The following is a 26,186-nucleotide window of genomic DNA, read 5'->3' on the forward strand; positions in this document are numbered from 1 at the left end:
GGTGAAATTGAGCACCTACTCTGTGCACATGGCAGGGCACCTATAGAATGAGACGATGGTGCCCTGAGAGGTGTGATAGGGAAAGAAACCCCCCCAGTCACCACGGGAATTAGCTTCCAAGGAGTGCCCCACCCTGGCTGGGGAAGGGGAGGACTTGGCAAACCAAGGAGGGCAGACAAAGGGTTCTCTCCTAACTGGCAGTATCTCCATCTGGGATTAGGAGGTTGTGTATTTTTGGTATACCTGGAGGGGAAGGGGCTCAGTGGTACTGAATTCCACTTACCCATCCTACCTCAGTGATCTCTTCCCATATCCTTTATCTCACTTTGCATCTGTTCAGTTCAGTCGCTCAGTCGTGTCTGACTCTTTGCGACCCCATGGACTGCAGCACCCCAGGCCTCCCTGTCCATCACCAACTCCCAGAGTTTACTCGAACTCATGTCCATTGAGTCGGTGATGCCATCCAACCATCTCATCCTCTGTCGTCCCCTTCTCCTCCTGCCGTCAGTCTTTCCCAGCATCAGGGTCTTTACAGATGAGTCAGTTCTTCGCATCTGTAACCTTTTGAAATTCTCCCAGTTGGAGAGAGGTAGTATTATTTCCACAGATGAGGTTGGGGGAAGGAAGTCTTGCTCAAAGTCACACGATTTGGGCCAAATGCCTGAGCAAATAATTTCCCGTTCCTAAGCCTCAGTTTCCTCATCTGTAAAATGAAAATGATAACACCTGAGGTGTTATTCTCAGGTGAAAGTATTAAATAATAATTTATGCAAGTAAAGGGTTTAAGATGGATCCTGTAGGTGCTCCCTAAAAGTCACTTGTTCACTGCTGCTATTGTTGCTATGAAGTTGGTATTAAGAGGAGCAGGAACCTGGAATAATCCTACCCCTGACACCTGCCGCCCAGTGACATTGCCTCTTGCAGAGACCCCGTAGGATGCAGCGATCATGGCCCATTCTGGCCACTTCTGCTCATCTGGGATGTATTTCGTGACTGCACAGCCCAGTCTCCTCTTCTACCCTACTCCTAGGCCCCAGAGCAGAGGCCCTTGTCTTCCTCTGCAGATTTCCTGTAACAGAGAAGGTGAACTGATCACAACAGGCAAACCAGGCCCCGTCAGGACAAAAGGAGAAATCAGAGCCCAGCGGTTCACTCAGCAGAGAATATCTGCTGAAAGTGTAAGTCACTCAGTCATGTCCAACTCTGTGCAACCCCATGGACTGTCCATGGAATTCTCCAGGCCAGAACGCTGGAGTGGGTAGCCTTTCCCTTCTCCAGGGGATCCCCAACCCAGGGATCGAACCCAGGTCTCCCTCATTGAGGGCGGACTCTTTACTAGCTGAGCCACAAGGGAAGCCCCAAATATCTGCTGAGCATCTACTATGTGCCCAGTCCTGCCCTGGGCACCCAGGACATTTGGAGAACAAATGGGGAACAAACTATACCCTAGTCAGAGGCTAAAGGAGGAGACAGGAGAGAGCATTTTGATAAGGAGTACAGAGAACTGCTCTATATAACAGAAAACCAGACAGGTGTAGTTGTAAAAGAGGAAGCTTCCCAGTTGGCCAGAGGTAAAGCACACGCCTGCCAATGCAGGAGACGTAAAAGATGTAGGTTCTATTCCTGGGTTGGGAAGATTCCCTGGAGAAAGTGGGCATGGCAACCCACTCCAGTATTCTTTCCTGGAGAATCCCGTGGACAGAGGAGCCTGGCGGGCTACAGTACACTGGGTTGCAGAGCTGGACACGCCTGAAGCGAGTTAGCATGCAGGCCAAAAGGAAGGCGTCTCTGGAGACATGCCGTTTGGGCTGAGCCTTTAAGGCCTGGCAGGCGCTAGAGACTGCTAGGACCATCTGCCCATTTAACAGAAAAGAAGACTGAGCCCAGCGTCTGTCCACCGTGCCCGCCAGGCCTCATTTAACCGGACTAGGCCGAGCGCTGTGCTCCGAGTCCGCAGGTCGAGCGCCAGAGCCCGGCCGACTTGCCCGCCCAGCTCCCAGGGCGGGGCCTCGGCCCAGGTGCGCGGCGGAGGCGCTTCGCGGAGGCAGGAAGTGTGTCCCCAGCGGCGGCCCGTGCAGCGCTCCCGCGAGACGCTCACCTGCGCCCCAGGTGAGCAGCAAGGGGGGTCGGGGGGAGGGGCCGAGCTGGAGGCGGCTCACCTGGCGGGACAGGTAAGCCCCGCGCGGGCCCGAGGGGGCGCGAATCAGGGCGGCACCAGTGTGGGAAGACCCCCTCCCGAGGCTACGGCTGGGCGGGCGAGGGTCCCGGGGCCGGTTCCTCCGGGGCCACCCTCCCACTTCCGGGGTGCGCGGGCCGGGCCCGGCCAGGGAGCGGCCTGAGCGGGCGCCTAAGCTGGGCGGGCAGCCTGGGGGTGAGGGGGCCGGGTTCGCCCTTAGGGTGGCGCTGGCTTGAGGTGGGAGCCGTGCTTGCTGGGGAGGCGGGGGCGGGCGGGGAGAGGGGGCCGTGCACACCCGGAGGGGCCGTGTCGACAGGCTGGATCCTCCCGCGGGCGGAGGGCCCCTGCAGCCGGAGAGGGTGGTGCTTGCCCCGAGGGCACCGCTGATGTAGGGGCTGTGCTAGTCCGAGCGGCAGAGCCCGGATCTGGTTCTCCCTTGCCCCCAGGACTAGGTGCCCGAGGGGGCGGGAGTCGGGGGGCTGAGACTTTGGGGCGGGAGATCAAGGGTGCACGGATGCCCGGGCACGCGAGTCGACGGCTGTTTTGGTGATTGGGGCTGGGGAGCCCCTCTCGGCCGGTCGGGTGTTCCAGACGCAGCTGGGCACAGCGGATGGAACCCAAGGCTGATGCGGCTGGGCCTCTCCCGGTCACCTTCGGAGGAAGGGGGTGGAACGGAGAGAGACCTCCGATGTGTGTGTTCTCAGGGACTAAGGGGGAGTGGGAGAGCCCCAGTTAGAGGTTTGGGGAGGGCTGCCAGAGTCTGGGGGCTTCTGACCCTGAGGAGGATCCCTGCAGTGCCTTGGGGTGCCCAGAGACCCAGCCCCTCCCAGGTGCCAGGCACAAGCTCTAAGGCCCCTTCACGAAATATCTCATTTAAACCTGAAGGTGGCCCCTGAAGGTATTCCTCTTTCCCCTTGTTAAAGATGAGAAAACTGAGGCCAGGAGTCTTACCCCAGGCACAGCCGGAGCCCCTGATGAAGCGAGAGGCTGGTGTTCCTAGGATTTTGGAGGTGGGGGCAAAAGCAGCAAGGGGGAGATATAGCCAGGATGAAATGGCCTGAGATTGACTTCAGGAGGGCTCAGGGTCTGGAAAGAAGGGGGAAACTGAAGCCAGGCACTGTCCTTACCCCAGGTCTTGTCTCCCTTTCCTCCATCCCACCCTCCCTTCTAGATGTGTGATGTTGAACAAAGTACAGGGGCTCTAGAGTCTGACAGACCACAGTACAAATCCAGCTCCATTCCCTCCCACCTAGGTGTCTCTGGGCAAGTCACTTCACCTCTCTGAGCTTCAGAGTCCTGATCTGTAAAGTGGAGATACAATACTTACAGGGCAATTATGAGAGCTAAATAAAGCAAAAGTCGTCTTGAGCTGGATCCTGTTTCTGGCCCACTTAGCACAGTGTTGGGCACATGGTAGGTGTTCAGTAAATATTTGTTGTATGAATTTAATGAATGGTGATGGTGTTGTTCAGTTGCTCAGTCATGGCCAACTCTTTGCAATTCCATGGACTGCATCACGCCAGGCTTCCCTGTGCTTCATGATCTCCTGGGGTTTGCTCAAACTCATGTGCATTGAGTTGGCGATGCCATCCAACCATCTCATCCTCTGTCATCCTCTTCTCCTGCCCTCAATCTTTCCCAGCATCAAAGTGTTTTCCAATGAGTCAGCTCTTCAAATCAGATTGCCAAAGTATTGGAGCTTCAGTTTCAGCATCAGTCCTTCCAGTGAATAAGTGAAGTCGCTCAGTCGTGTCCGACTCTTTGCGACCCCGTGGACTGTAGCCCACCAGGCTCCTCCCTCCCTGGGATTTTCCAGGCAAGAGTACTGGAGTGGGTTGCCATTTCCTTCTCCAGGAGATCTTCCCGACCCAGGGACTGAACCTGGGTCTCCCACATTGTAGGCAGATGCTTTACCATATGAGCCACCAGGGAAGTCAGTGAATATGATTGATTGGTTTGATCTTGCTGTCCAAGACACTCTCAAGAGTCTTCTCCAACACCATAATTCAAAAGCATCAATTGTTCAGTGATCAGCCTTCTTTGTGGTCCAACTCTCACATCCATACATGACTAGTGGAAAAACCATAGCCTTGACTATACAGACCTTTGTTAGCAAAGTGCTGTCTCTGCTTTTTAATATGCTGTCTAGGTTTGTCATAGCTTTCCTTCCAAGGAGCAAGCGTCTTTTAATTTCATGGTTGTAATCACTGTCCACAGTGATTTTGGAGCCCAAGAAAATAGAGTCTGTCACTGTTTCCATTTTTTTCCCCATCTACTGGCCATGAAGTGATAAGATCAAATGCCATGATCTTAATTTTTTGAATGTTGAGGGGTTTTTTTGTCTTTATTGAATGTGTTACAATATTGTTTATGTTTATGGTTTGGTTTTTTGAGGCATGAGGGATCTTAGCTTCCTCACCAGATATCGGACCCACACCCCCTGTATTGGAAGGTGAAGTCTTAACTACTAGACTGCCAGGGAATACCTGGGTCTGGAGAATGTTGAGTTTTAAGCCAAATTTTTTACTCTCCTCTTTCACCTTCATCAAGAGGCTCTTTAGTTCCTCTTTGCTTTCTTCCATAAAGGTGGTGTCATCTACATATCTGAGATTATTGACATTTCTCCTGGCAGTCTTGATTCCAGCTTGAGCTTTATCCAGCCTAGCGTTTCGCATGATGTACTCTGCATCTAAGTTAAATAATCAGGGTAACAATATACAGCCTTGATGATCTCCTTTCCCAATTTGGAATCAGTCTGTTGTTCCATGTCCAGTTCTAACTGTTGTTTCTTGACCTGCATACAGATTTCTCAGTAGGCAGGTAAGGTGGTCTGGTATTTCCATCTCTTTCAGAATTTTCCACAGTTTATTGTGATTCACACAGTCAAAGGCTTTAGCATAGTCAATGAAGGAGAAGTAGATGTTTTTCTGGAATTCCCTTGCTTTTTCTACGATCCAGTGGATGTTGGCAATTTGATCTCTTGTTCCTCTGCCTTTTCCAAGCCCAGTTTATACATCTGTAAGTTCTCAGTTCATATATTGTTGAAGCCTAGCCTAGGGATTTTGAGCTTTACCTTGCTAGCATGTGAAATGTTTGAACATTCTTTGGCATTGCCCTTCTTTGGGACTGGAATGAAAACTGACATTTTCCAGTCCTGTGGCCACTGCTGAGTTTTCCAAATTTGTTGACATATTGAGTGCAGCACTTTAACACAATCACCTTTTAGGATTTGAAATAAGCTAAGCTGGAATTCCATCACCTCCACTAGCTTTGACAACTCCTAAAACCTTGGAGGTAGAGAAGACAATAACTGAAACCATGAATAGTAACCTCTTGTTCTTACAAATCCTGGGTACCCCAGAGCTCAGTGTAGTTCAAACAGGGTAGATATGCCTACCCTCCTGATCCAAGGGCTAAGCCCAAGACTCAAGGCTCTCCCTATGCAAGCACTCCTTGGGCACAGGTTCATCCATGGAGTTGGCAGCTGACCACTTTGACTGCCCACTTTCTGTCAAATAATAGATGGAGTAGCATATGAGTCGAAGCGGGCCACTTGCGTTCAAACAGATGTGTGGCTTTGACAATTTACTTAACCTCTCTTTGCCTCAGTATAATGACAACACTAATACCTACAAATAGGGTTCTGAGAATTAATTGGTTGAGTACATTTAAGCGTTGAAAACAATGTAAGCTATCAATAATTAACTCTTTCACTAGAATCAAACTTCCGAGGTTAGGAAATTTTGTCTGTTTTACCACTTCATCCACAGAATTTAGAAGTGTCTGCCATACAGTAGGCTCTCAGTAAATATTCATTAATTGAGTGAATGAATAAATCCATACCTACCCCAGCATTGCTCAAACCAAGGCAAAGGTTTTTAACCACTTGCTTCTCTGGACTGTGAGGGACTTTCAAGCCACCTATTACAGTTTCAGTTTGGGAACCTTTGGAGGGGGACTTCACCTTACTCTCACCAGACTGCTGTTTCCCCCACTCCGGTCAGCCTGGAGCCTAAGTCCTTTCTCTTTCTACCTAATAGTCCTGGTTCTATCCAGAGGTCATACGGAGTGTCTCAGTCTCCTGAAGTACTTAGTGTACCAACCCTGTTCTGGACACTGATGCAGAAAGGAGTCAGACACAGTCCCTGTCCCCTTGGGTCATAGAGGCTTATCTTCAAACAATGGGTTCAAGGCCGACTCAACTGACCCAGAGCCAAGCAGAATGCTGTGACTTGACGTTCTGGAGAGTCCTTGGAGAAGGAACGCTGAGCGGAGCTGGGGGAATGGGTGGAAGAGTTGCAGGAATAAAGAACTCCTGTATCCTCCTCATCCATATTCATCACAGCTAACATTCCCTCCCTTTCTCTGTCTACACATACTTTCTCTTTTGGGAGGAACCCTTTGAGATTAGGTTGCAGACACCATGCACCCCTAAATGCTTCAGTGTACACTGCCTAAGAATAAGAACATTGTCTTATTTCACACTGAATTTAACATTGGTGATTTAACATTGACATAATGATATTAAATAATATTCAGTCTAGTTTTAAATTTTACCGCTTATCCAGTTTCTCCTCTTGACCCAGTATTCAATTCAGGATCGCACTTTCCATTTACTTATCATGTTCCTTAATTTGGGTTTGTCTGATGTCTTTTCATGATTACGTTCAGGTTATACGTTTTTGGCAGGAATACTCCGTAAGCGATGATGTATCCTTTTTAGCGCGTAAACCAGGAGACACAACCTGTCGGTTTGTCCCATTATTAATTACGTTAACTTTGATCACTTGATTAAAGTGGTGTCTGCCTAGTTCCTCCAGATTCGTGTTTGTTGTCATTGTTGCTGCTTTTTAAATTGTTACTGGCTGCAGTAAGTAGAAGGGAATAGAGGTGGTCAGAATGGGGGCCTTGATAATATCTGGGTGAGAGATGATGGTGGCTGTGTGTAGGGAGGTAGCATTGATCTGCCCAAAGCGCATCACCTATTAAAGCCAGCACTGGGACTGGAATACAGATGGCCTGATGTTCAGTCCCAGGTTCCCATCACATCATTGGTTCTAGCACACTAGTAAAAGATTAATGTCTCAGAAAATCTAAGCCAAGGATAGTTACTGCCCAGCAAACCCTTCCAAGTGATCAGAGAGAAAGAAAGAACGTGAAGTCACTCAGTCGTGTCCAACTATTTGCGACCCCATGGACTGTAGCCTACCAGGCTCCTCTGTCCATGGGATTTTCCAGGCAAGAATACTGGAGTGGGTTGCCATTTCCTTCTCCAGGAGATCTTCCCGACCCAGGGATTGAACCTGGGTCTCCCACATTGTAGGCAGACGCTTTACCATCTGAGCCACAGGGAAGTCCTCCATGTGATCAGGGACCTTCCCAAATATATCACGACGTAATGTTCCCACAGGCAGAGTTATTTTCTCCCATAATGCTGCATATATCTTATGTGTTCCAGCTTTTAAGCATCTGTTTTCCCTACAAAACATAAGTGAATCACAGGAATAGCATCTATAGTTCATTCATGTTTGGGTCTACTGTGCCTAACACAGGGCCAGGTTCGGTGAAATCTGAGCTTGCTAGCAACCAAGGCAAAAAGGAAAAGAAGATGCATTTTGAGGCTTGCTTTCTCGTCTAATCAAAGGCAGCGAAACAGTGCTTTATGTTAAATGTTGATAGGAGGGCCAGTCTGAGTCATACTGAAACGTGGACAGGGGACCTGTTGATTCCCAAGTCTGATGTGAAGGAGGAGGGGAAGAAAGGGAAGGTGGTGAGGATCAGGTTCTGTAGCAAGTCCGATGGAAAGGCATTTGTTGAGCAGCCTCAGGCTCTGTGCTGGTGGGCTTACCAACAGTAGGAAGAACCTCTGGGAGACCACTACCCCAAAAGTGAGATCCCAGGAGCTTTTTCTTTTTATGTGGTAAAATATGCCTAACATAAAATATACCGTTTTAATTTTTCAGTGGTTTTGATGTTACAGGCCTGTATGTGACATTAAATACATTCACATTGTTGTGTAACCATCACTACTGTCCACCTCCAGAACGTTTTCATTTTCCCAAACTAAAACTCTGCCCATTATATACTAACTTCTCACTCTCCCCCTGCCTCCAGCAACTACCAGTATACTTTTTTACTTTTCTAGATATTTTATATAAGTGGGACCATAAAATATTTGTCCTTTTGTGTCACGCTTATTTCACCTAGCATAATGTCTCAAGGCTCATCTACATTATTTGCTGTTTAGTTGCTAAGTCATGTCTGACTCTTTGTGACCCCAAGGACTGCAGTACTCCAGGCTCCCCTGTCCTTCACTATCTCCCAGAGTTTCTCAGATTCATGTCCTTTGAGTTGGTGATGCTATCTAACCATCTAACGTTCTGCAGCCCCCTTCTCCTTTTGCCTTCATTCTTTCTCAGCATTAGGGTCTTTTCCAGTGAGTTGGCTCTTTGCATCAGCTCCAAAATACTGGAGCTTCAGCTTCAGCATCAGTCCTTCCAATGAATATTCAGGACTGATATCCTTTAGGATTGGCTGATTTGTGGCTCAGATCATGAGCTCCTTATTGCCAAATTCAGACTTAAATTGAAGAAAGTAGGGAAAACCACTAGACCATTCAGGTATGACCTAAATCAACTCCCTTATGATTATACAGTGGAAGTGACAAATAGATTTAAGGGACTAGATCTGATAGACAGAGTGCCTGATGAACTATGGACAGAGGTTTGTGACATTGTACAGGAGACAGGGATCAAGAAAATCCCCATGGAAAAGAAATGCAGAAAAGCAAAATGGCTGTCTGAGGAGGCCTTACAAATAGCTGTGAAAAGAAGAGAAGCAAAAAGCAAAGGAGAAAAGGAAAGATATTCCCATGTGAATGCAGAGTTCCAAAGAATAGCAAGGAGGGATAAGAAAGCCTTCCTCAGCAATCAATGCAAAGAAACAGAGGAAAACAACAGATTGGGAAAGACTAGAGATCTCTTCAAGAAAATTAGAGATACCAAGGGAACATTTCATGCAAAGATGGGCTCGATAAAGGACAGAAATGGTATGGACCTAACAGAAGCAGAAGGTATTAAGAAGAGGTGGCAAGAGTATACAGAAGAACTGTACAAAAAAGATCTTCACAACCCAGATAATCATGATGGTGTGATCACTCACCTAGAGCCAGACATCCTGGAATGTGAAGTCAAGTGGGCCTTAGAAAGCATCACTACAAACAAAGCTAGTGGAGGTGATGGAATTCCAGTTGAGCTATTTCAAATCCTCAAAGATGATGCTGTGAAAGTGCTGCACTCGATATGCCAGCAAATCTGGAAAACTCAGCAGTGGCCACAGGACTGGAAAAGGTCCGTTTTCATTCCAATCCCACAGAAAGGCAATGCCAAAGAATGCTCCAACTACGGCACAATTGCACTCATCTCACATGCTAGTAAAGTAATGCTCAAAATTCTCCAAGCCATACTTCAGCAATACGTGAACCGTGAACTTCCAAATGTTCAAACTGGTTTTAGAAAAGGCAGAGGAACCAGAGATCAAATTGCCAATATCCGCTAGATCATCAAAAAAGCAAGAGAGTACCAGAAAAACATCTATTTCTGCTTTATTGACTATGCCAAAGCCTTTGACTGTGTGCATCACAATAAACTGTGGAAAATTCTGAAAGAGATGGGAATACCAGACCATCTGACTTGTCTCTTGAGAAACCTGTATGCAGGTCAGGAAGCAACAGTTAGAACTGGACATGGAACAACAGACTGGTTCCAAATAGGAAAAGGAGTACGTCAAGGCTGTATATTGTCACCCTGCTTATTTAACTTATATGCAGAGTACATCATGAGAAACGCTGGGCTGGAAGAAACACAAGCTGGAATCAAGATTGCCGGGAGAAATATCAATAACCTCAGATATGCAGATGACATCACCCTTATGGCAGAAAGTGAAGAAGAACTGAAGAGCCTCTTGATGAAAGTGAAAGAGGAGAGTGAAAAAGTTGGCTTAAAGCTCAACGTTCAGAAAACTAAGATCACGGCATCTGGTCCCATCACTTCATGAGAAATAGATGAGGAAACAGTGGAAACAGTGTCAGACTTTATTTTTTTGGGCTCCAAAATCACTGCTGATGGTGATTGCAGCCATGAAATTAAAAGACACTTGCTCCTTGGCAGGAAGGTTATGACCAACCTAGATAGCATATTTAAAAGCAGAGACATTGCTTTGCCAACAAAGGTCCACCTAGTCAAGGCTATGGTTTTTCCAGTGGTCATGTATGGATGTGAGAGTTGGACGGTGAAGAAAGCTGAGTGCTGCAGAATTGATGCTTCTGAAGTGTGGTGTTGGAGAAGACTCTTGAGAGTCCCTTGGACTGCAAGGAGATCCAACCAGTCCATCCTAAAGGAGATCAGTCCTGGGTGTTCATTGGAAGGACTGATGTTGAAGCTGAAACTCCAATACTTTGGCCACCTCATGCGAAGAGTTGACTCATTGGAAAAGACCCTAATGCTGGGAAGGATTGGGGGCAGGAGGAGAAGGGGACGAGGATGAGATGGTTGGATGGCATCACTAACTCGATGGACATGGGTTTGGGTAAACTCCGAGAGTTGGTGATGGATAGGGAGGCCTGGCGTGCTGCGATTCATGGGGTCGCAAAGAGTCGGACACGACTGAGCGACTGAACTGATTTGATCTCCTGGCAGTCCAAGGGAATCTCAAGAGTCTTCTCCAGCAACACAATTTAAAGGCATCAGTTCTTTGGCGCCCAGCTTTCTTTACGGTCCAACTCTTACATCCATACATGACTACTGGAAAAACCATAACTTTTGGAGAAGGAAATGGCAACCCACTCCAATATTCTTGCCTGGAGAATCCCAGGGACGAAGGAACCTGGTGGGCTGCCGTCTGTGGGGTCGCACAGAGTCAGACACGACTGAAGCGACTTAGCAGCAGCAGCAGCAAAACAAATGGAATACACTTGAGAATTTTGAGGAATGTATTGGGGGTGCGAAGAAGGACCATCCTGTTATAAATAAATTAGTAGGCTGTTGCTGTGATAATAAAAAAAAAAACAAAACCATAACTTTGACTATACGGACCTTTGTCTGCAAAGTGATGTCTCTGCTTTTTAATACGCTGTCTAGGTTTGTCATAGCTTTCCTTCCAAGGAGCAAGTGTCTTTTAATTTCATGGCCGCAGTCACTGTCCACAGTGCTGTTGGAGTCCAAGAAAATGAAATCTGTCACTGCTTTCACTTTTTCCCCTTCTATTTGCCATGAAGTGATGGGATTAGATGCTATGATCTTAGTGTTTTGAATGTTGAATTTTAAACCAGCTTTTTCATTCTCCTCTTTCACCTTCATCAAGATGCTCTTCAGTCCTTTTTCACTTTCTGCCATTAGAGTGGTATCATCTGCATATCTGAGCTTGTTGATAATTCTCCCAGCAATCTTGAATTCAGCTTGTTATTCATCCAGCCCAGCATTTTGCATGATGTACTCTACTGGTGCAATGGTAAAGAATCCACCTGCTAATGCAGGAGATGCAGGAGACGTGGATTCAATCCCTGGGTCAAGAATATCCCCTGGAGGAGGCAGTGGCAACCCACTCCAGTACTCTCGCTGGAAAAATTCCATGGACAGAGGAGCCTGGCAGGCTACAGGGGTGGTAAAGAATCAGACACAACTGAGTGATTGAGCACACACACTCTGCATACAAGTTAAATAAGCAGGGTGACAATATACAGCCTTGTCGTACTCTTTTCTCAATTTTGAAGCAGTTGTTCCTTGTTATAGCAAGTATCAGAATTTCATTCCTTTTTAGGGCTGGATAATATTTCCATTGTGTGTATACAGCTTCCTTTTTTTTTTTTATTCATTCATCCATCAATGGACACTTGGGTTGTTTCCATCTCTGCCTATTGTGAATAATGCTGCTAGAACATTGGTATACAAATATCTGTTTAAGTGCCTGTTTTTCCATCCTTTTGGGCGTAACCCAGCTGGATTATATGATAATTTTATATTTAACTTTCCAAGGAAGCACCACATTGTTTTCCAGAGCAGCTGTACTACTCTCCATTCCCACCAGCAATGCACAAAGGTTCCACCCTCTCCATAGCTCCTCTAGGGCTTGTCATTTTCTGTTTTTAATAGTAGCCATCCCAATGGGTGTGAAATCGCAGGAGGTTTTGATATATAGGTTAGAGCTCAGAGAGAATTTCCTCTTTGGGGAAGCAAGGGAACAGGGTTCGTGGGCATACTTGGGCCCATCCATATCACAGACCCCAGAAGCCAGAAGTCGGAAGCTGTTTAGGTCTCAGCGCAGGCACGTGCCCCAACCTCTGACCCTATCTCCCTCCTGGCCTCTCCCTCACAGACATCTGGCTACAGCAGACCATGCAGTGAGCCATGCCCCGCCCCGGACACCCCCGCCCATCATCCGGGCCCCCACGCTTGGGACCCTGGGAGCGGCCAGCAGAATTATGCCTGGAGACCTACGATGAACCATCCCGGCCCCCACCGAGCCGCCGCACCCGCAGGCCAGACCCCAAAGACCCCGGGCGAGACGGGCCCGAAAGCCTTACTTTCATCTCTGGCTCTGCCGAGCAGACTCCCGAGCCCCCTGCCTGCTGCCTGCTCTGGCGACCCTGGGTGTGGGACTGGTGCCGGGCGGCCTTCTGCTTCCGCCGCTGCCGGGACTGCCTCCAGCGCTGTGGGGCCTGTGCGCGGGGCTGCAGCCCCTGCTTGTCCTCGGGGGACTCCCCTGAAGGGGCCACCGAAGCCAACTGGGTCAAGGAGCACAACGGCGTGCCCCCCAGCCCTGACCGTGCGCCTCCCAGCCGGCGGGATGGCCAGCGGCTCAAGTCGGCCATGGGGAGCAGCTTCAGCTACCCCGACGTCAAGCTCAAAGGCATCCCGGTGTACCCCTACCGCAGCACCACCTCCCCCGCCCCCGACGCGGACTCCTGCTGCAAGGAGCCGCTGGCTGACCCCCCGCCCATGCGGCACAGCCTGCCCAGCACTCTCGCCAGCAGTCCCCGGGGCTCCGAGGAGTACTACTCCTTCCACGAGTCGGACCTGGACCTGCCCGAGATAGGCAGTGGCTCCATGTCCAGCCGAGAGATTGACGTGCTCATCTTCAAGAAGCTGACAGAGCTGTTCAGTGTACACCAGATCGACGAGCTGGCCAAGTGCACCTCAGACACTGTGTTCCTAGAGAAGACCAGTAAGATCTCGGACCTTATCAGCAGCATCACCCAGGACTACCACCTGGATGAGCAGGACGCTGAGGGCCGCTTGGTGCGCGGCATCATTCGCATCAGTACCCGCAAGAGCCGCGCCCGCCCACAGACGGCAGAGGGGCGCTCAAGCCGGGCGGCTGCCCCAGCTGTGGCCGCCCCAGATAGCGGCCACGAGACCATGGTGGGCTCAGGGCTCAGCCAGGATGGTAGGTGGGGTGCCACGGCCCGAGGGGCGGAGTGGAGGAAGCTTTGGCCAGGGAGGGTTACACTGGGCTCTTTGGCCGCTGTGGATCCATCCCTCAGCTGGTCCCAGCTTTTCCTCCTCCTGGTTCTCCGGTCCTCTGCGTCCCCTCGCAGGCTCCTTCTGTCTCCCGCTGCTACCTGCCAGAGGGGCGTCCAGGCCTAGCCAGCTAGTCTGGTTAACAAGACCCAGGTACCCATATGAATTTGGACCTCTGACCTGTGCTGGCCTAACCAAACCCCCCATCCACCATTGCACAGACAGACAGACACACACACAGACACGCACACACCCTCCGTGTCATTTTTCAAACATCATTTCTCTATACACACACACACACACACACACGATGTTTCTCTAACCCAACATGTGTGCACACATACACACATACACACTCTGTGTTGCTTTTTAAGCATCATTTCTCTACACACACACACACACACACACGATATACACACACCCTCTGTGTCACTTTTTAAACATCATTTCTCTACACATGCACACACGATGTTTCTCTAACCCAGTGTGTGTACACACACACGCACACGCACACGCACACGCACACGCTGTTTCTCTAAGCCAGCCCAGGGCTAAGACGTGGGGAGCGAGATTGAAAGGACGTGATAATGACCACTGCTCGTCCTGTTCCCTCACTAGAACTCTCGGTGCAGATCTCCCAGGAGACGACCGCAGATGCCATTGCCAGGAAGCTGAGACCCTATGGAGCCCCAGGTTTGGTCCTGACGTGATGAGGAGTGCGGAGAGGAGAGGGGACAGCCCTCGCGGCCCCCAACCTGCCCCTCTCCCAGCTTCCTCCTGGGGTGGGTGAGGATGGGATCAGAAAGGGAGGAGAGGCCCGAGCAGCCTCTTACCCTATCTCCGTCCTGCAGGCTGGCTCAAAGATTCCGCTGGGAGAGATTCAGGGGGATGCCCCTGAGCCAGGAGGCGGGCAGGTGCCTAGAGCCTGAATCTGAACCCTGGTCACTGGAGAGGAAAGTGGAGGGTGGGGAAGGTGGGCACCCACTGGTGCTGAAAAGGCACCCTGTGTGGTTTCTACCGCTATCTTCTTGGCTTTCACAAGCCCCTGGAAGCAGGGTCATTTCCCTTTACAGGGAGTAAGACTGGGGTTGAGAGAGGCCAAGAAGCTGAGTGGCTCACCCAGCCAGGATCAGACTGACCCAGGCTCGAGTCCCTCTCTGTTTCTTCTCAGCAGGTTGTTCCCTGCCCAAGGGTTTTGCATGAACCCCTCCCCATCTCTGAGCCTCTGTTTCCTCCTTCCTTCCCACCCCCCAGGATACCCTGCCAGCCACGACTCATCCTTCCAGGGCACCGACACAGACTCTTCAGGGGCCCCCCTGCTCCAGGTGTACTGCTAACCCTCGCCAGGCCCAGTGCTGCACCCCGTCTGAGAGAAGCGCAGTCTACAGCATGAAGAGGGGGACCAGAGCCCCCCTTTGTGGGAGGCAAGGCCGTGAGCCCAGAAGCAGCGCCCACTCTGGCTCCTCCCGCCTTGGCTGAATGGTTCCCGAGCCACATGCATTTCACTGGGCTGTGGTGCCCACGTTCCCCCGGGGTCCCCCACGGGCCTGGCCCCTGCCTGGGCCTGTTCCTTCCTGCCCATTCTTCAGGAGGCCTGGGTCATGGAAAGCAAAAGCTGAGGAGGGGACTTCTGGGATTGAATTCCGACTCCACCCCCGTAATATGCTCCCCCTGTAACATACAACCCATAATCTATCATGCAGTCCTCCCCCTCCCCAGGACAGGGGGCAGAGGGGGTAACGGCTCAAAGAAGCTTGTCTTAAATGTATTGGGTTTGAGGGCAGGCAGGACCTCTGTCTGGAACTCTGTGGGCAGTGCCCACTCCATGTTATGTTCTGTTGAGCAGTTAGGTTCTCGGCTGGTGTTCTACATACTAACGTGACCATAGTACAGAGTTAATAGATATCTGTCTGCTCATTTTGGCTGTGATGTTGTCCTTTCTGTCGCATTTGCCTGACTGCTGCCTGGAGCAGGAGACCACGCAGAGCATCCAGCCTGGCTTAGTGCTGTGGAGTTGAGGTCAGAAGGCTAAACTCAGAGCGGCAAGGCCCATCTCTCAGACTCATCACGGTGAGTTCCAGGAGATCGAGACAAGTGCAGTGTCTGTACCTTAGAAGGATTTACCAAGTGGCTTCTGTCATGGTTGAGAGGTCCGTCTAGGCAGGCCTTTTGCCCCAATTCACTGCCCACAGGTGGGCCTGCTTCTGGCCATCCCTGCAGTTTCTCCAAACCCTAAGTGCATGTCAGCGCCCACCCAGCCCCGCCTCAGACCTGTGGCTCCCCCATCTCTCCCTGGTGCTGACAGCACTGAGGATCACTGGTGTCTTCTCGGCCCTCCCAACAGTCCTAGGGTGGGGTCATTCTTTCACAGGGGCTGGGGCTCAGGGGTGTTAAGGAATTGAGTGGGTCACATACTAGTAACTGTGGCTCTGTACCCAGAAGCTTGCCTCTTGGCACTTTTGCCCCCAAGCTGGCAAACTGACCTGCTTGGGGTAGAAGCCAGATCCTTCTGTGTGGACATCAGAGCCCAGCTGGGTTCAGAAAAGTGAAAGTCGCTCAGTCGTATCCAACTCTTTGCGACCCCATGGACTGTATAGTTAATGGAATTCTCCAGGCCAGAATACTGGAGTGGGTAGCCTTTCCCCTCTCCAGGGGATCTTCCCAACCCAGGGATCAAACCCTGGTCTCCTGCATTGCAGGTGGATTCTTTACTAGCTGAGCCACAAGGGAAGCCCAAGAACACTAGAGTGGGCAGCCTATTCCTTCTCCAGGGGATCTTCCCAACCCAGGAATCAAACCGGGGTCTCTGCATTGCATGCGGATTCTTTACCAACTGAGCTATGAGGGTTCAGAAGGCTCCTGCTACTCCTCACACACAGGAGTGTGTTTGTCCTCTGTGAGACCAGAGCAGGCCCACCAGCCAAGTCCTGACTGATAAAGCTAGGTGTCCGGGATCCCTCTCTGCCCCTGCGTCACCTGCAGCCGCCCCCACAGTCCTTTTTACTGTCCTCATGGGCACCCTTTGGAAAGTTGACTAGACAAACTACTTGTCTATTCAGTTTCCTGTTGGACACACAGGATGGTCCCTGTGGCCATGACCGCAGGCTCAGTACCAGTGATAGAACTGGCCCCTCTCCTTAGGCTCTGCTGTTCCATCCAGGTCATGGCCCTCTGTGATTGAAAATAACCACAGGCCAGGAATTCCCTGGCAGCCCAATAGTTAGGACTTTGCTCTTCCACTGCTTCCCTGGTGGCTGGACCTGCCTGCAAAGCAGGACACCTGGGTTCGATCCCTGAGTCAGGAAGATCCCCTGGAGAAGGGAATGGCAACCCACTCCAATCTTCTTGCCAGGAGAATTCCATGGGCAGAGGAGTCTGGCGGACTACCGTCCATGGGGTCACAAAGAGACACGACGGAGCAACTTTCACTTTTGCTACAAGGGGCATGGGTTAGACCCCTGATCGGAGAGCTGAGATCCCACACAGTGCCACACGGTGTGGCCACCAAAAAAAAAAAAAAATGGTGAAGAAAATGACTATGGGGCACTGGAACCCCGGGATATCACTGGACAGAGAGTCATGCTACAGCCCTTACAACTTAGCCTTGGCCCTTGTTCAGTCACTAAATTGTGTCCAGCTGTTTGCAACCCCACAGACTGCAGCACGACAGGCCTCCGTCCCTCACCACCTCCGTTTGCCCAAGTTCGTACCCATTGAATCGGTGACACCATCCATGTCATCCCCTTCTCCTCCTGCCTTCAGTCTTTCCCAGCATCAGGGTCTTTTCCAGTGAGTCAGCTGTTTGCATGAGGTGGCCAAAGTACTGGAGCTTCAGCTTCAGCATCAGCCCTTCCAGAGAATATTCAGGGTTGATTTCCCTTAAGATTGACTGTTTTGATCTCCTTGCTTCCCAAGGGACTCTCAAGGGTCATTTCTAGCACTAGAGTTTGAATTTATCAATCCTTCGGCTCTCTGCCTTTTTTACGGTCCCACTCTCACATCCACACGACTACCGCAAATATGGCCTTGACTATACGGACCTTTGTCAGCAAACTGATGTCTTTGCTCAATCCACTGTCTAGGTTTGTCACAGCTTGCCTGCCAAGAAGCAATCTGAGAGCTTAGAAAATGGGCCTCTGGGGCCAAAGCTTTTTTTGAGCCCCATTATCTAAGCTCAGCCTTGGGAACCACTACTGGCATTCCCAGAAAAAGGGGTTTGTAAGTTTGATAAACAGACAAAGCCAAATCCTGCATAGCTTAAGTCTTTAACAAGCTATTCTGCGATGCCAAAAGGACAGGTATGCTGTGTCCCAAAAATTCAGGGGTCACCTGTGGCTCACAGGGCATAGCACGTTGGGCAAGTGAACCCATTCTTCTTGTTACCATAACCTCTATGGCACTCTGCACTGTGACCTGTACTTCCTGCCAAAGCGGGGCAAGGGTCAGCTCTGGTGGCTGGATTGGGGCAAAAGAGAACACCTCTCTAGCCCTAGCACAGCCTCAGTGGCTCACTCTGAGAAGCCCTAAAATCTGCAAGGATCCAGGTCAAAGACACAACAGGCCCCACTGAGCTTCCCCCTGCCTTCCCAGCCAGATCCTCACCACACAGCCAGCCCATCTGAGGCCTAGGTGGTGCCCCTAGGCTTTGCTGCTCTCTGCCTCTGGGAAGTAGTGCGTAGTTTTAGAAACACTTGCTCCAGGACTGAGGACAGACCCAGTGCAGTGGGAAACTGTCTCAGAGATGAAAATGGCATCAATTCAGGCTGGTCTTAAACACTGCTGAGTCATGGGCCCCTTGAAGCATCTGACATGTTTGATGCCTGTAACCCCTTTTGTTCAAAATCACACATAGACCAGAAGCCTTGTCTGAATCCTCTATTTAAGTAATGAGAAACTGAGCCCAGGGAGGGGCAAGGACTTGCCCTAGATCACATGACAGACCCTGGGTGAGTAAGCAAGCCCCCAGGTCCCAGCAGCAGATCTAAGAGGCCTGAGGAAGAGAGGACACGAGTGGAACTGGGTAAATGGTTTTAATGTGTAACAGCAGGCCAGGTGGGGAGGACAAGACCCCCCAAGGCCCCAGCCCTTCTCCCATGATGGCCTGGGACCTGTGTGTGCCGGCCAGCCCCATGCCTGCCCTGGTCCTGCAGCCCACCAGTCCCAGGGAGGGTGGGAAAGCAAAGTGGGGGGCCGGGAGCTCAGCCTGGAGACTTTAGGGGAGCAAACACAGGGAGCAAACACAGGGGCTAGTTGAATCTGGCCTTGGAAAAGTCCATCTCTGGATGCTGATCCATGAACCTGCGGAGACAAAGCAGGAAGGTGAGACAGGCCATCCGTCTCCCCCAAATCTGTTCCTTTCTCTCAGCCTCCAACATGAGGTCTAATCTGTTTAGAACTTTCAGCAACCTGGAGCCACACAGGGCAGGAGTGGGGGCCCCAAGGTCTCCCCAAGGCTGGATGCTGAGGTGCCAACACTGGCACTGCTTTTTCTGTTGGTGACGGTGACCGCCTATTACCCTTTCCTACCCTGCGGTGGCCTTGCCCTCAAGATGACCTCAGTAAGTGATTAGAGGAGGCAAGCCAAGGCTATAAAGCCATAAACTTGGCTGGCTCATCCTGGAAGGGGCGGGGCAGCTCCTGTTTCTGCTCAGTAAACACTCGCTGCTGTCACCCAGGTCCCAGCTGTAGACACCTCCCCAAACCCTCATCTCTGCATCGCTCACTTCTTCAGAATCTCCTGTTTCTTCTGCTCATCCGAGGTAGGCAGCCCCATGGACTTCTGTCTCTGGTCGTACATCATCTTCTCCACCATGCTACGGGTCTCACTGTCCAGGTCTGACAGCTGGGGGCCAGAGAGTGACAGGGTGGGGGAAGCCCTGGGGCCACCCAGGCCCCACACCTCCCAACCGCAGGTCCTCCAACCAGCCTGGGCTCACCTTGGAGTTCTCGGGGTTGATCTTCTTAGTGTTGATCTCGGGGTCACTGGATACCAAGCGGCTCCACCACTCCATCTTGTTGATCTGAGAGGAAGAGGAGGACCACCTGGGGATGGGTGGTGGCTCGCTCTTGACCTTGGTGACCACCCCCCAGCTTTTTCACCAAACTCTCTCCCAGCCACATCCTGCATCAGGGAACTGAGGCCTGAACTGGGACCTAGGGGCAGATGGGCAAGACCTCTGCCCTCCCAGGTGGCTGGGGGAGACAGACACGGAGACAGTCAGTGTGATAAGGGAAAGAATAAAGTACAGAGGGAGATACTCATCCAGGGTGGAGGGAGAGGTTAGGACACACATGGGCTGGGCCTTAAATGACATGCATGAACAGTCCTCCCCCTCCCCAGGACAGGGGGCAGAGGGGGTAACGGCTCAAAGAAGCTTGTCTTAAATGTATTGGGTTTGAGGGCAGGCAGGACCTCTGTCTGGAACTCTGTGGGCAGTGCCCACTCCATGTTATGTTCTGTTGAGCAGTTAGGTTCTCAGCTGGTGTTCTACATACTAACGTGACCATAGTACAGAGTTAATAGATATCTGTTAAAAAGCAGGGAAGGACATTCCAGGTGGGAGGAAATGCAAGGGCGAGGGCACAGAGGGGTGAGTGAGAGGCAGCCAAGGCAGGTCAAGTAGGCAGGGCCAGGCAGTACGTGCCATGGGACACTTTCCTTGGGCCCTGGCACTTCACAGAGACCATGTTCATTTACTGGGGTCTGTATCCCAGTTCTCTGAGAGGGGGAGGGGGAGAACGCGGGCTTCCCGAGGGGCACAGTTTTCTACGTCTTGTTCACTGTTCTCCCTCCAGCACTTAGAACAGTCTCTGGCACGTAGTAGGTGTTCAAGTATTTGTTGAATTGAATGCTTGTATCGATACAAACCTAATGGAGGGACTTCCCTGGTGGGTCCAGCGGTTAAGACTCCGAGCTCCCAAGGCAAGGGGCCCAGGTTCGATCCCTGGTCAGGGAACTAGATTCCATGTGCCGCAACCAAAGATCCCACATGCCACAAGGAAGATCCCGCACATGGCAACAAAGACCCAAAATAAAATTCAGACCCACGATAAAAACTAGAAAAAACCCTAATGGGCCTGGAGAAGGAAATGGCAACCTACTCCCGTATTCTTGCCTGGGAAAGTCCATGGACAGAGGAGCCTGGCAGGCTGCAGTCCATGGGGTTACATGATTGAGCATGAGTGCATGAGGGTGGAGGGAGATGGGTTGGTAGCAAGAAACTGGTAGAACAACAACAACAAAAACCTAATGGAAAGGAAAAGGCTTTGGTACTAAAGACAATTCTGATCCTTAACTTGACCCTCTCCTAGAGGCAAAAGTTGGGCAGATATGTTGAGCTGCCCTTTTTCTGACTCTAAAATGTGACAGACATACTATAAAAGTCTTATTGTGGGGATGAAATAAGATACAGCCCATCAGGCCCCCAGCAGGGCCCCCAAGTTCAGGAACAGCCAATCAGGACACAGGCCAGGAGGCAGGGCCTTTCGCACCTTCTCCAGATGCACAGTCACCACTTTGCCGTCCTCGATGAGCCATGAGCTCTCCTCGACCTTCACCTCGTTGTAGAGCTCCCCATCCACGATCGCCGGCTGTCCCTTGAGCCCCACCCGGAGATGCCTCCGCTGGATGTCCACCACCACGTCCTTCCCCTTCAGCCGGAAGTTCACGCGGAAGGGCACAGCCAGCTGCACAGGGCAGGAGCAGTCAGGAGGGGCCCCAGGCTGGCTCCCTCCCCGCCGCCCCAGCCCCCGCACTCACGTCCAGCTCTGACAGGGTCTGGGTCCAGCGGTAACTGGGCAGGTCCGCCCCGTTGCCGAGGTTGGGCTTCAGTTTCCCTTTGTCCTTCTCATCCTCCTCCTCCTCGTCCTCCTCGGCCTCCTGCTCACAATTGGGGTGCTCAGCTACTTGCCTGACAGACCCAGTCTGAACCCCACTGGCTGGCACGGCACATACAGCCACAGAAGACCTGGTCCCTGCCCAGTCCATGGCCCACTGGGAGTCAGAGGTAAAACCTGTTTGGCTCTCTGCCAGCTCTGCCTGAGAGGAGCTCAGATGGGGAGAATGTGGGACAGCTGGGGAGTGGTGGTAGTCAGAGACCCTGGGGACCTAGCTGGCAGTCCCAGCCAAGGGACTGGGGAAGGAAGCCCAGCCCAGAGCAGGTCAGGAAGTGGCTGCCAGCAGAGTTGTTCTAATGGAAAACCAGCCTGCCAAACGGTCAGCTTCCTTCTCTGTCTGGAAGGTGGGCACCCAGCTTCAGAGCAGAACCTCTGAAGAGCTGAAGGAGTGGCCCAAACATTATGTGGGAGTGGGAGGAGCCCTGAGGAGAGCATGCCCCAGGTGTGTCAGAGAAACGCACCGCAGACCCTAGCCCACTCGCATGGTGTCCATGCAGCACTGCCCATCTCTGGCTCCCGGGCTTTCCTGCCAAGGCTTAAATTAAGCCAGTGAGCTTTAGGGTTTTTTTTAACCCACTTTGGTCCAATGTGGGATCCTGGAGTATGGGGAGGATTCCCAAAGCTACGGGAATGGTGGGGTGGGCATTCCAGAGAAAGGGAGTGGCTGAAGAGCCCGGGACGTTCCCAAACCCCTCCAGTCCATCTCACCTGCTTCCCTGGTGAGCCAAGACTGCCATTCTTGAGCTGGGCCTCCTGATTCTCAGCATCCTTTTTCTGTGGCAAAGGGGCAAACAGCTGGCAAGAGGGGCCCCACTTCTAGTGTCCATGGGGGTCAGGGGGTAGGGGAGGGAAGCCCACTCCTACCTGGTCAATTTCCAGCTGTAGCCTCTCGGCCTCCTCATCAGTCAATTCCTTGATCTGGGGCCCGGAGGTCTCTGACTTGGCCTCCTTGGCCAACCTGGCTGCCCGCTCTGCCTTCTCCCGCCGCTCAGTCTCCTGCCGAGCTCTCTTCTCCCGTCGGGCCTTCTGTGCCAGCTGGTTGTGGTGGTTGAAGGTCTGTGTGATAAGCTGAGGAAGGAAGAGAAGGCGATGAGGCATTGGAGGAGACGACATGTTCCAAGACATGAAGCCAGTCCCATTTCTGACTGCCTGGGCAAGGCACTGCACTTAGAACCTCAGTTTCCACATCTTTTAAATGGGATTTAATACACGTCTATCTCATTGAGTTGTAATGAGAATACCTGCAAAGTATCTGCTTCAATAAACAGCAACCACTGGAAAAAAAAAAAGGCAGTCCAGGGACTAAAACCCAACACTGAAGTTGGACAGTTCATTTCAATTCAGTCCTCAGTCGTATCCGACTCTTTGCGACCCCATGAATCGCAGCACGCCAGGCCTCCCTGTCCATCACCAACTCCTGGAGTCTACCCAAACCCATGTCCGAGTCGGTGATGCCATCCAGCCATCTCATCCTCTGTCGTCCCCTTCTCCTCCTGCCCCCAATCCTTCCCAGCATTAGGGTCTTTTCCAATGAGTAACTCTTCGCATGAGGTGGCCAAAGTATTGGAGTTTCAGCTTCAACATTGGTCCTTCCAATGAACACCCAGGACTGATCTCTTTTAGGATGGACTGGTTGGATCTCCTTGCAGTCCAAGGGACTCTTAAGAGTCTTCTCCAACACCACAGTTCAAAAGCATCAGTTCTTCGGCACTCAGCTTTCTTCACCGTCCAACTCTCACATCCATACATGACTACTGGAAAAACCATAGCCTTGACTAGACGGACCTTTGTTGGCAAAGTAATGTCTCTGCATTCTAATCCAGGCTTTGTCACACACTAGCTGTTGTATTTTTGGCAAATTACTTAACCTATTAATGGTATTAATGGGTTTCCCTGGTGGCTCAGCGGTTAAACAATCTGCCTGCCAATGCAGGAGATGCGGGTTTGATCCCTGGGTCGGGAAGATCCCCTGGGAGCTTCAGAGTCCTTATCAGCGAGGATGAGTCCCTACCTCACAGGAATGTCAGGCAGATCAAATGATAAGTGCTTTGAAAGTCCTTCACAGCAGAGTGAAGTTGTCAGGAGAACTCCAGCCTCAGCCCGAGAAGCTTTTCCTCAGCTCTCAGGCCAGAAAGAGCTTTTTGGAGGGAAAATGCCAGCGTCTTCCTCCCCTCAGCCTGTAAGCTATCCATTTCAAATCTACCCTCTCCCATGACACCTTCCTAGGATGCTTCTAACCTGCTTCGTACTAGCTGCCTCCCTCTACGGCCCAATACTGTTACCACCTGGTCTGGCACTGTGGCCTTGGGCAAGAGAATGACTTTGACCTTTCTAAGCCCGTTTCATCAGCCATCATGAAGACTGTATATGACATTTGTCAAGAGATTGGCACAGTCCTAGCCACAAACCGACTGCATATGAACTGGTGGCTTCCCAACACCCCCTGCCTGGCTGAGGCTAACCCAGGGTCAGCTGGTGGAGAAGCACCTTCTCTGCTATGAAGATAACAACAGGAGGAATGGTTACCCCTCATGTTTTACACCAGAAGCTCCTGAAGTGTGGTCCCCCTGATCCATAGAAGTTTTTAGCATCACCCATAATTTGTTAGAAACGCTGAATCTCAGGCCCTACTCCAGGCCTACTGAATCAGAAATTCCAGGGGTATGGCCCAGCAATTTGTACTCTTAACAAGCCCTCCTGGCCAATTCTCATGCGTACTTGAGTCACACCTACATCTGAGATCCTGGCCTACTCCTTCTACCTGTGGAACCCTGAGGTCATCTCTCTGTGCTTCTATCCTATTGTTTCTAAAAGCAGTCTTACGTAGCTGTTCTTTGCCTAGAACATCCTTGCCTCTATTCCCACGTCACCTCGCAAACAGCTTCTTATCCTCCAGGACCAGCTCAAGTGTCTGTTGAATTTCACCTCTTCACCTTTGCCAGGCTCAGGAATTTACCCAACGTAGGAAACCAAACTCTGTGTCAAGCCACACACCTGGAGGAGGCCTCACAGGGCACCCACATCATCATCAGTGGTCAACAAACCGTCTTTCAAGAATCTCTGAGCCAGAGCTGGAGGGAAACTGATCTGCAAGAGTTGAGGGGAACCACGTGGGGCTCAGGGTCACCGAAGTCAGCCATGGGCTCCTAGGCCTAGGGTTCTGCCAGATGCCCTGTGGCTTCTCATTCATTGGGTGCCAATTCCTCCTGTTACCCTCAAACCTCCAACTTCATGCCACATTACAGCAGCTCCACACTCTTCGAGGTTAAAGGGTACCAAAGGCACCCCAAAACCAAATGGGTTAACAAACTGAGGTGCGTGTAAGAAAGAAATGAGCCACCTGAAGGCCACTGTGCTGTCAACAGAAGGGGTTGGTCACGGCCCAATTATGCCAGCAGAGGCTGTTCCACCCTAATCAGGGAGACCTTGAACTCAGGCCATCTGCTAACCAGTGGCCAAGGGGAGGCAGAAGTGGGGCTGTGCCCTCTCCCAGCTCCAGTGAATCACGTCCCATTCGTCCTGTTCCTTCCCAGCTCCTGGAGGCAGATGAGGGCAGAGCTGAACCACCAGGCGGAGTCAAGGCCAGTCACAGCAGCCTCTGACCCCTCCTCCCAGCCTCCTCCCACCAGCTTTACCTGGGCCCAGGCCCACAGAGAGACCCCTGTGAGACTGTAGCCTACTCAGGGTGCCAACTGGCAGACTGTCAAGAGTCAAGCTTCTGTCACTGGACATGTCTTTGGGAACCAGAGCCCAGCAGAGTGAGGAAGGGGTGAGGAGGGCTGGGCCAGTTCTAGGCCCCAGAGTGTTCGGTGGGCATACCTGAACACAGCTTTCCCTGACCTAGCCTGGGTGACAGGAGAGTAAAGAGTGGGTCCCACCAGACTGGCCAAGGAAGACTCCTGAGAGGTATTTAAACTAAACCCAAAGGCACGAGGTCCTGAACCTGACCATGGAGTTGGGGGACGCGTCTGAGGGAGAAGACACACTCCTGTTCTAGAACTTCATATAAATGGGCTTGTGCTCTTCCTTTAGAAGGCTGAATAATATATATGTATGTGTGTGCTCAGTCATGTCTGACTCTGCAACTCCATGGACTGTAGCCTGCCAGGCTCCTCTGTCCATGGAATTTTCCAGGCAAGAACACTGGAGTGGGTTGCCACTTCCTCCTCCAAGGGATCTTTCTGACCCAGGGATTGAACCTGCATCTCTTGTGTCTCCTGCATTGCAGGCAGATTCTGTACCTGCTGAGCCATCGGGGAAGCCCGAATAATCTTGTATTACATGGATGTATGACATTTTGTTGCTTCATCTATCAATGAATGCTTGGATTGCTTCCAGTTTTTGGCTCTTATGAACAGTGCTGCTATGGGTGTGCGAATTTCTCTTCAAGATCCTGCTTCCAGGGCTTCCCTGGTGGCTCAGTGGTAAAGAACCCACCTGCCAATGCAGCAGACACAGGTTCGATCCCTGATCCAAGAAGATCCCACATGCCGCACAGCAACTAAGCCCGGGCACCACAACCACTGAGCCTGAGCTCTAGAGCCTGAGAACCGCAATTACTGAGCCCATGTGCTGCAACTATGGAAGCCTGCTCGCCC

The 26,186-nt window shown here is 51.3% G+C and overlaps 2 protein-coding genes across 11 annotated transcripts in view; one reads left to right on the top strand and one right to left on the bottom strand.

Annotated features, from left to right (window-relative positions):
• The first annotated feature begins 1,247 nt into the window (after positions 1–1,247).
• On the top strand, positions 1,248–15,609 carry KDF1 (keratinocyte differentiation factor 1). Of its 9 annotated transcripts, none has more exons than XM_081580457.1 (5): positions 2,021–2,109; positions 3,430–3,589; positions 12,548–13,618; positions 14,311–14,385; positions 14,947–15,609. In XM_081580457.1, the coding sequence occupies exons 3-5, from the start codon at positions 12,580–12,582 to the stop codon at positions 15,027–15,029; spliced, it is 1,197 nt and encodes a 398-aa protein (XP_081436583.1). In that variant the 5' UTR covers positions 2,021–2,109; positions 3,430–3,589; positions 12,548–12,579; the 3' UTR covers positions 15,030–15,609. The 9 variants fall into 9 exon arrangements, 7 of the variants coding, with proteins under 7 accessions (XP_081436580.1, XP_081436585.1, XP_081436583.1 ...); XM_081580456.1 differs by lacking the exon at positions 2,021–2,109 and adding an exon at positions 2,112–2,171; XM_081580453.1 differs by lacking the exons at positions 2,021–2,109; positions 3,430–3,589 and adding exons at positions 2,112–2,171; positions 13,770–13,845.
• A 3,096-nt stretch (positions 15,610–18,705) lies between these two features.
• NUDC (nuclear distribution C, dynein complex regulator) overlaps positions 18,706–26,186 on the bottom strand; it is a 41,695-nt gene continuing 34,214 nt past the window's right edge. For both annotated transcript variants that reach the window (XM_081580462.1, XM_081580463.1), the window contains exons 3-9: positions 22,453–22,656; positions 22,297–22,362; positions 21,452–21,571; positions 21,184–21,378; positions 19,629–19,712; positions 19,416–19,534; positions 18,706–18,990 (exon numbers count right to left, since the gene is read on the bottom strand). In XM_081580462.1, coding sequence (XP_081436588.1) covers positions 18,939–18,990; positions 19,416–19,534; positions 19,629–19,712; positions 21,184–21,378; positions 21,452–21,571; positions 22,297–22,362; positions 22,453–22,656 — 840 coding nt within the window. In that variant the 3' untranslated portion in view covers positions 18,706–18,938. The remainder of the gene's footprint in view (positions 18,991–19,415; positions 19,535–19,628; positions 19,713–21,183; positions 21,379–21,451; positions 21,572–22,296; positions 22,363–22,452; positions 22,657–26,186) is intronic.

The sequence above is a fragment of the Giraffa tippelskirchi genome, chromosome 3 (assembly GCF_054371585.1).
Source record: "Giraffa tippelskirchi isolate mGirTip1 chromosome 3, T2T-mGirTip1v1.2.pri, whole genome shotgun sequence".
NCBI classification, from domain to species: Eukaryota; Metazoa; Chordata; class Mammalia; order Artiodactyla; family Giraffidae; genus Giraffa; species Giraffa tippelskirchi.

Bases quoted from the DNA above. Each gene is read 5' to 3' on its own strand.
- KDF1 (XM_081580453.1), top strand. From the start codon at position 12,580: ATGCCCCGCCCCGGACACCCCCGCCCATCATCCGGGCCCCCACGCTTG. The intron at 13,619-13,769 runs GTAGGTGGGGTG...GTCCCCTCGCAG, and splicing joins CTCAGGGCTCAGCCAGGATG to GCTCCTTCTGTCTCCCGCTG. The intron at 14,386-14,946 runs GTTTGGTCCTGA...CCCACCCCCCAG, and splicing joins GAGACCCTATGGAGCCCCAG to GATACCCTGCCAGCCACGAC.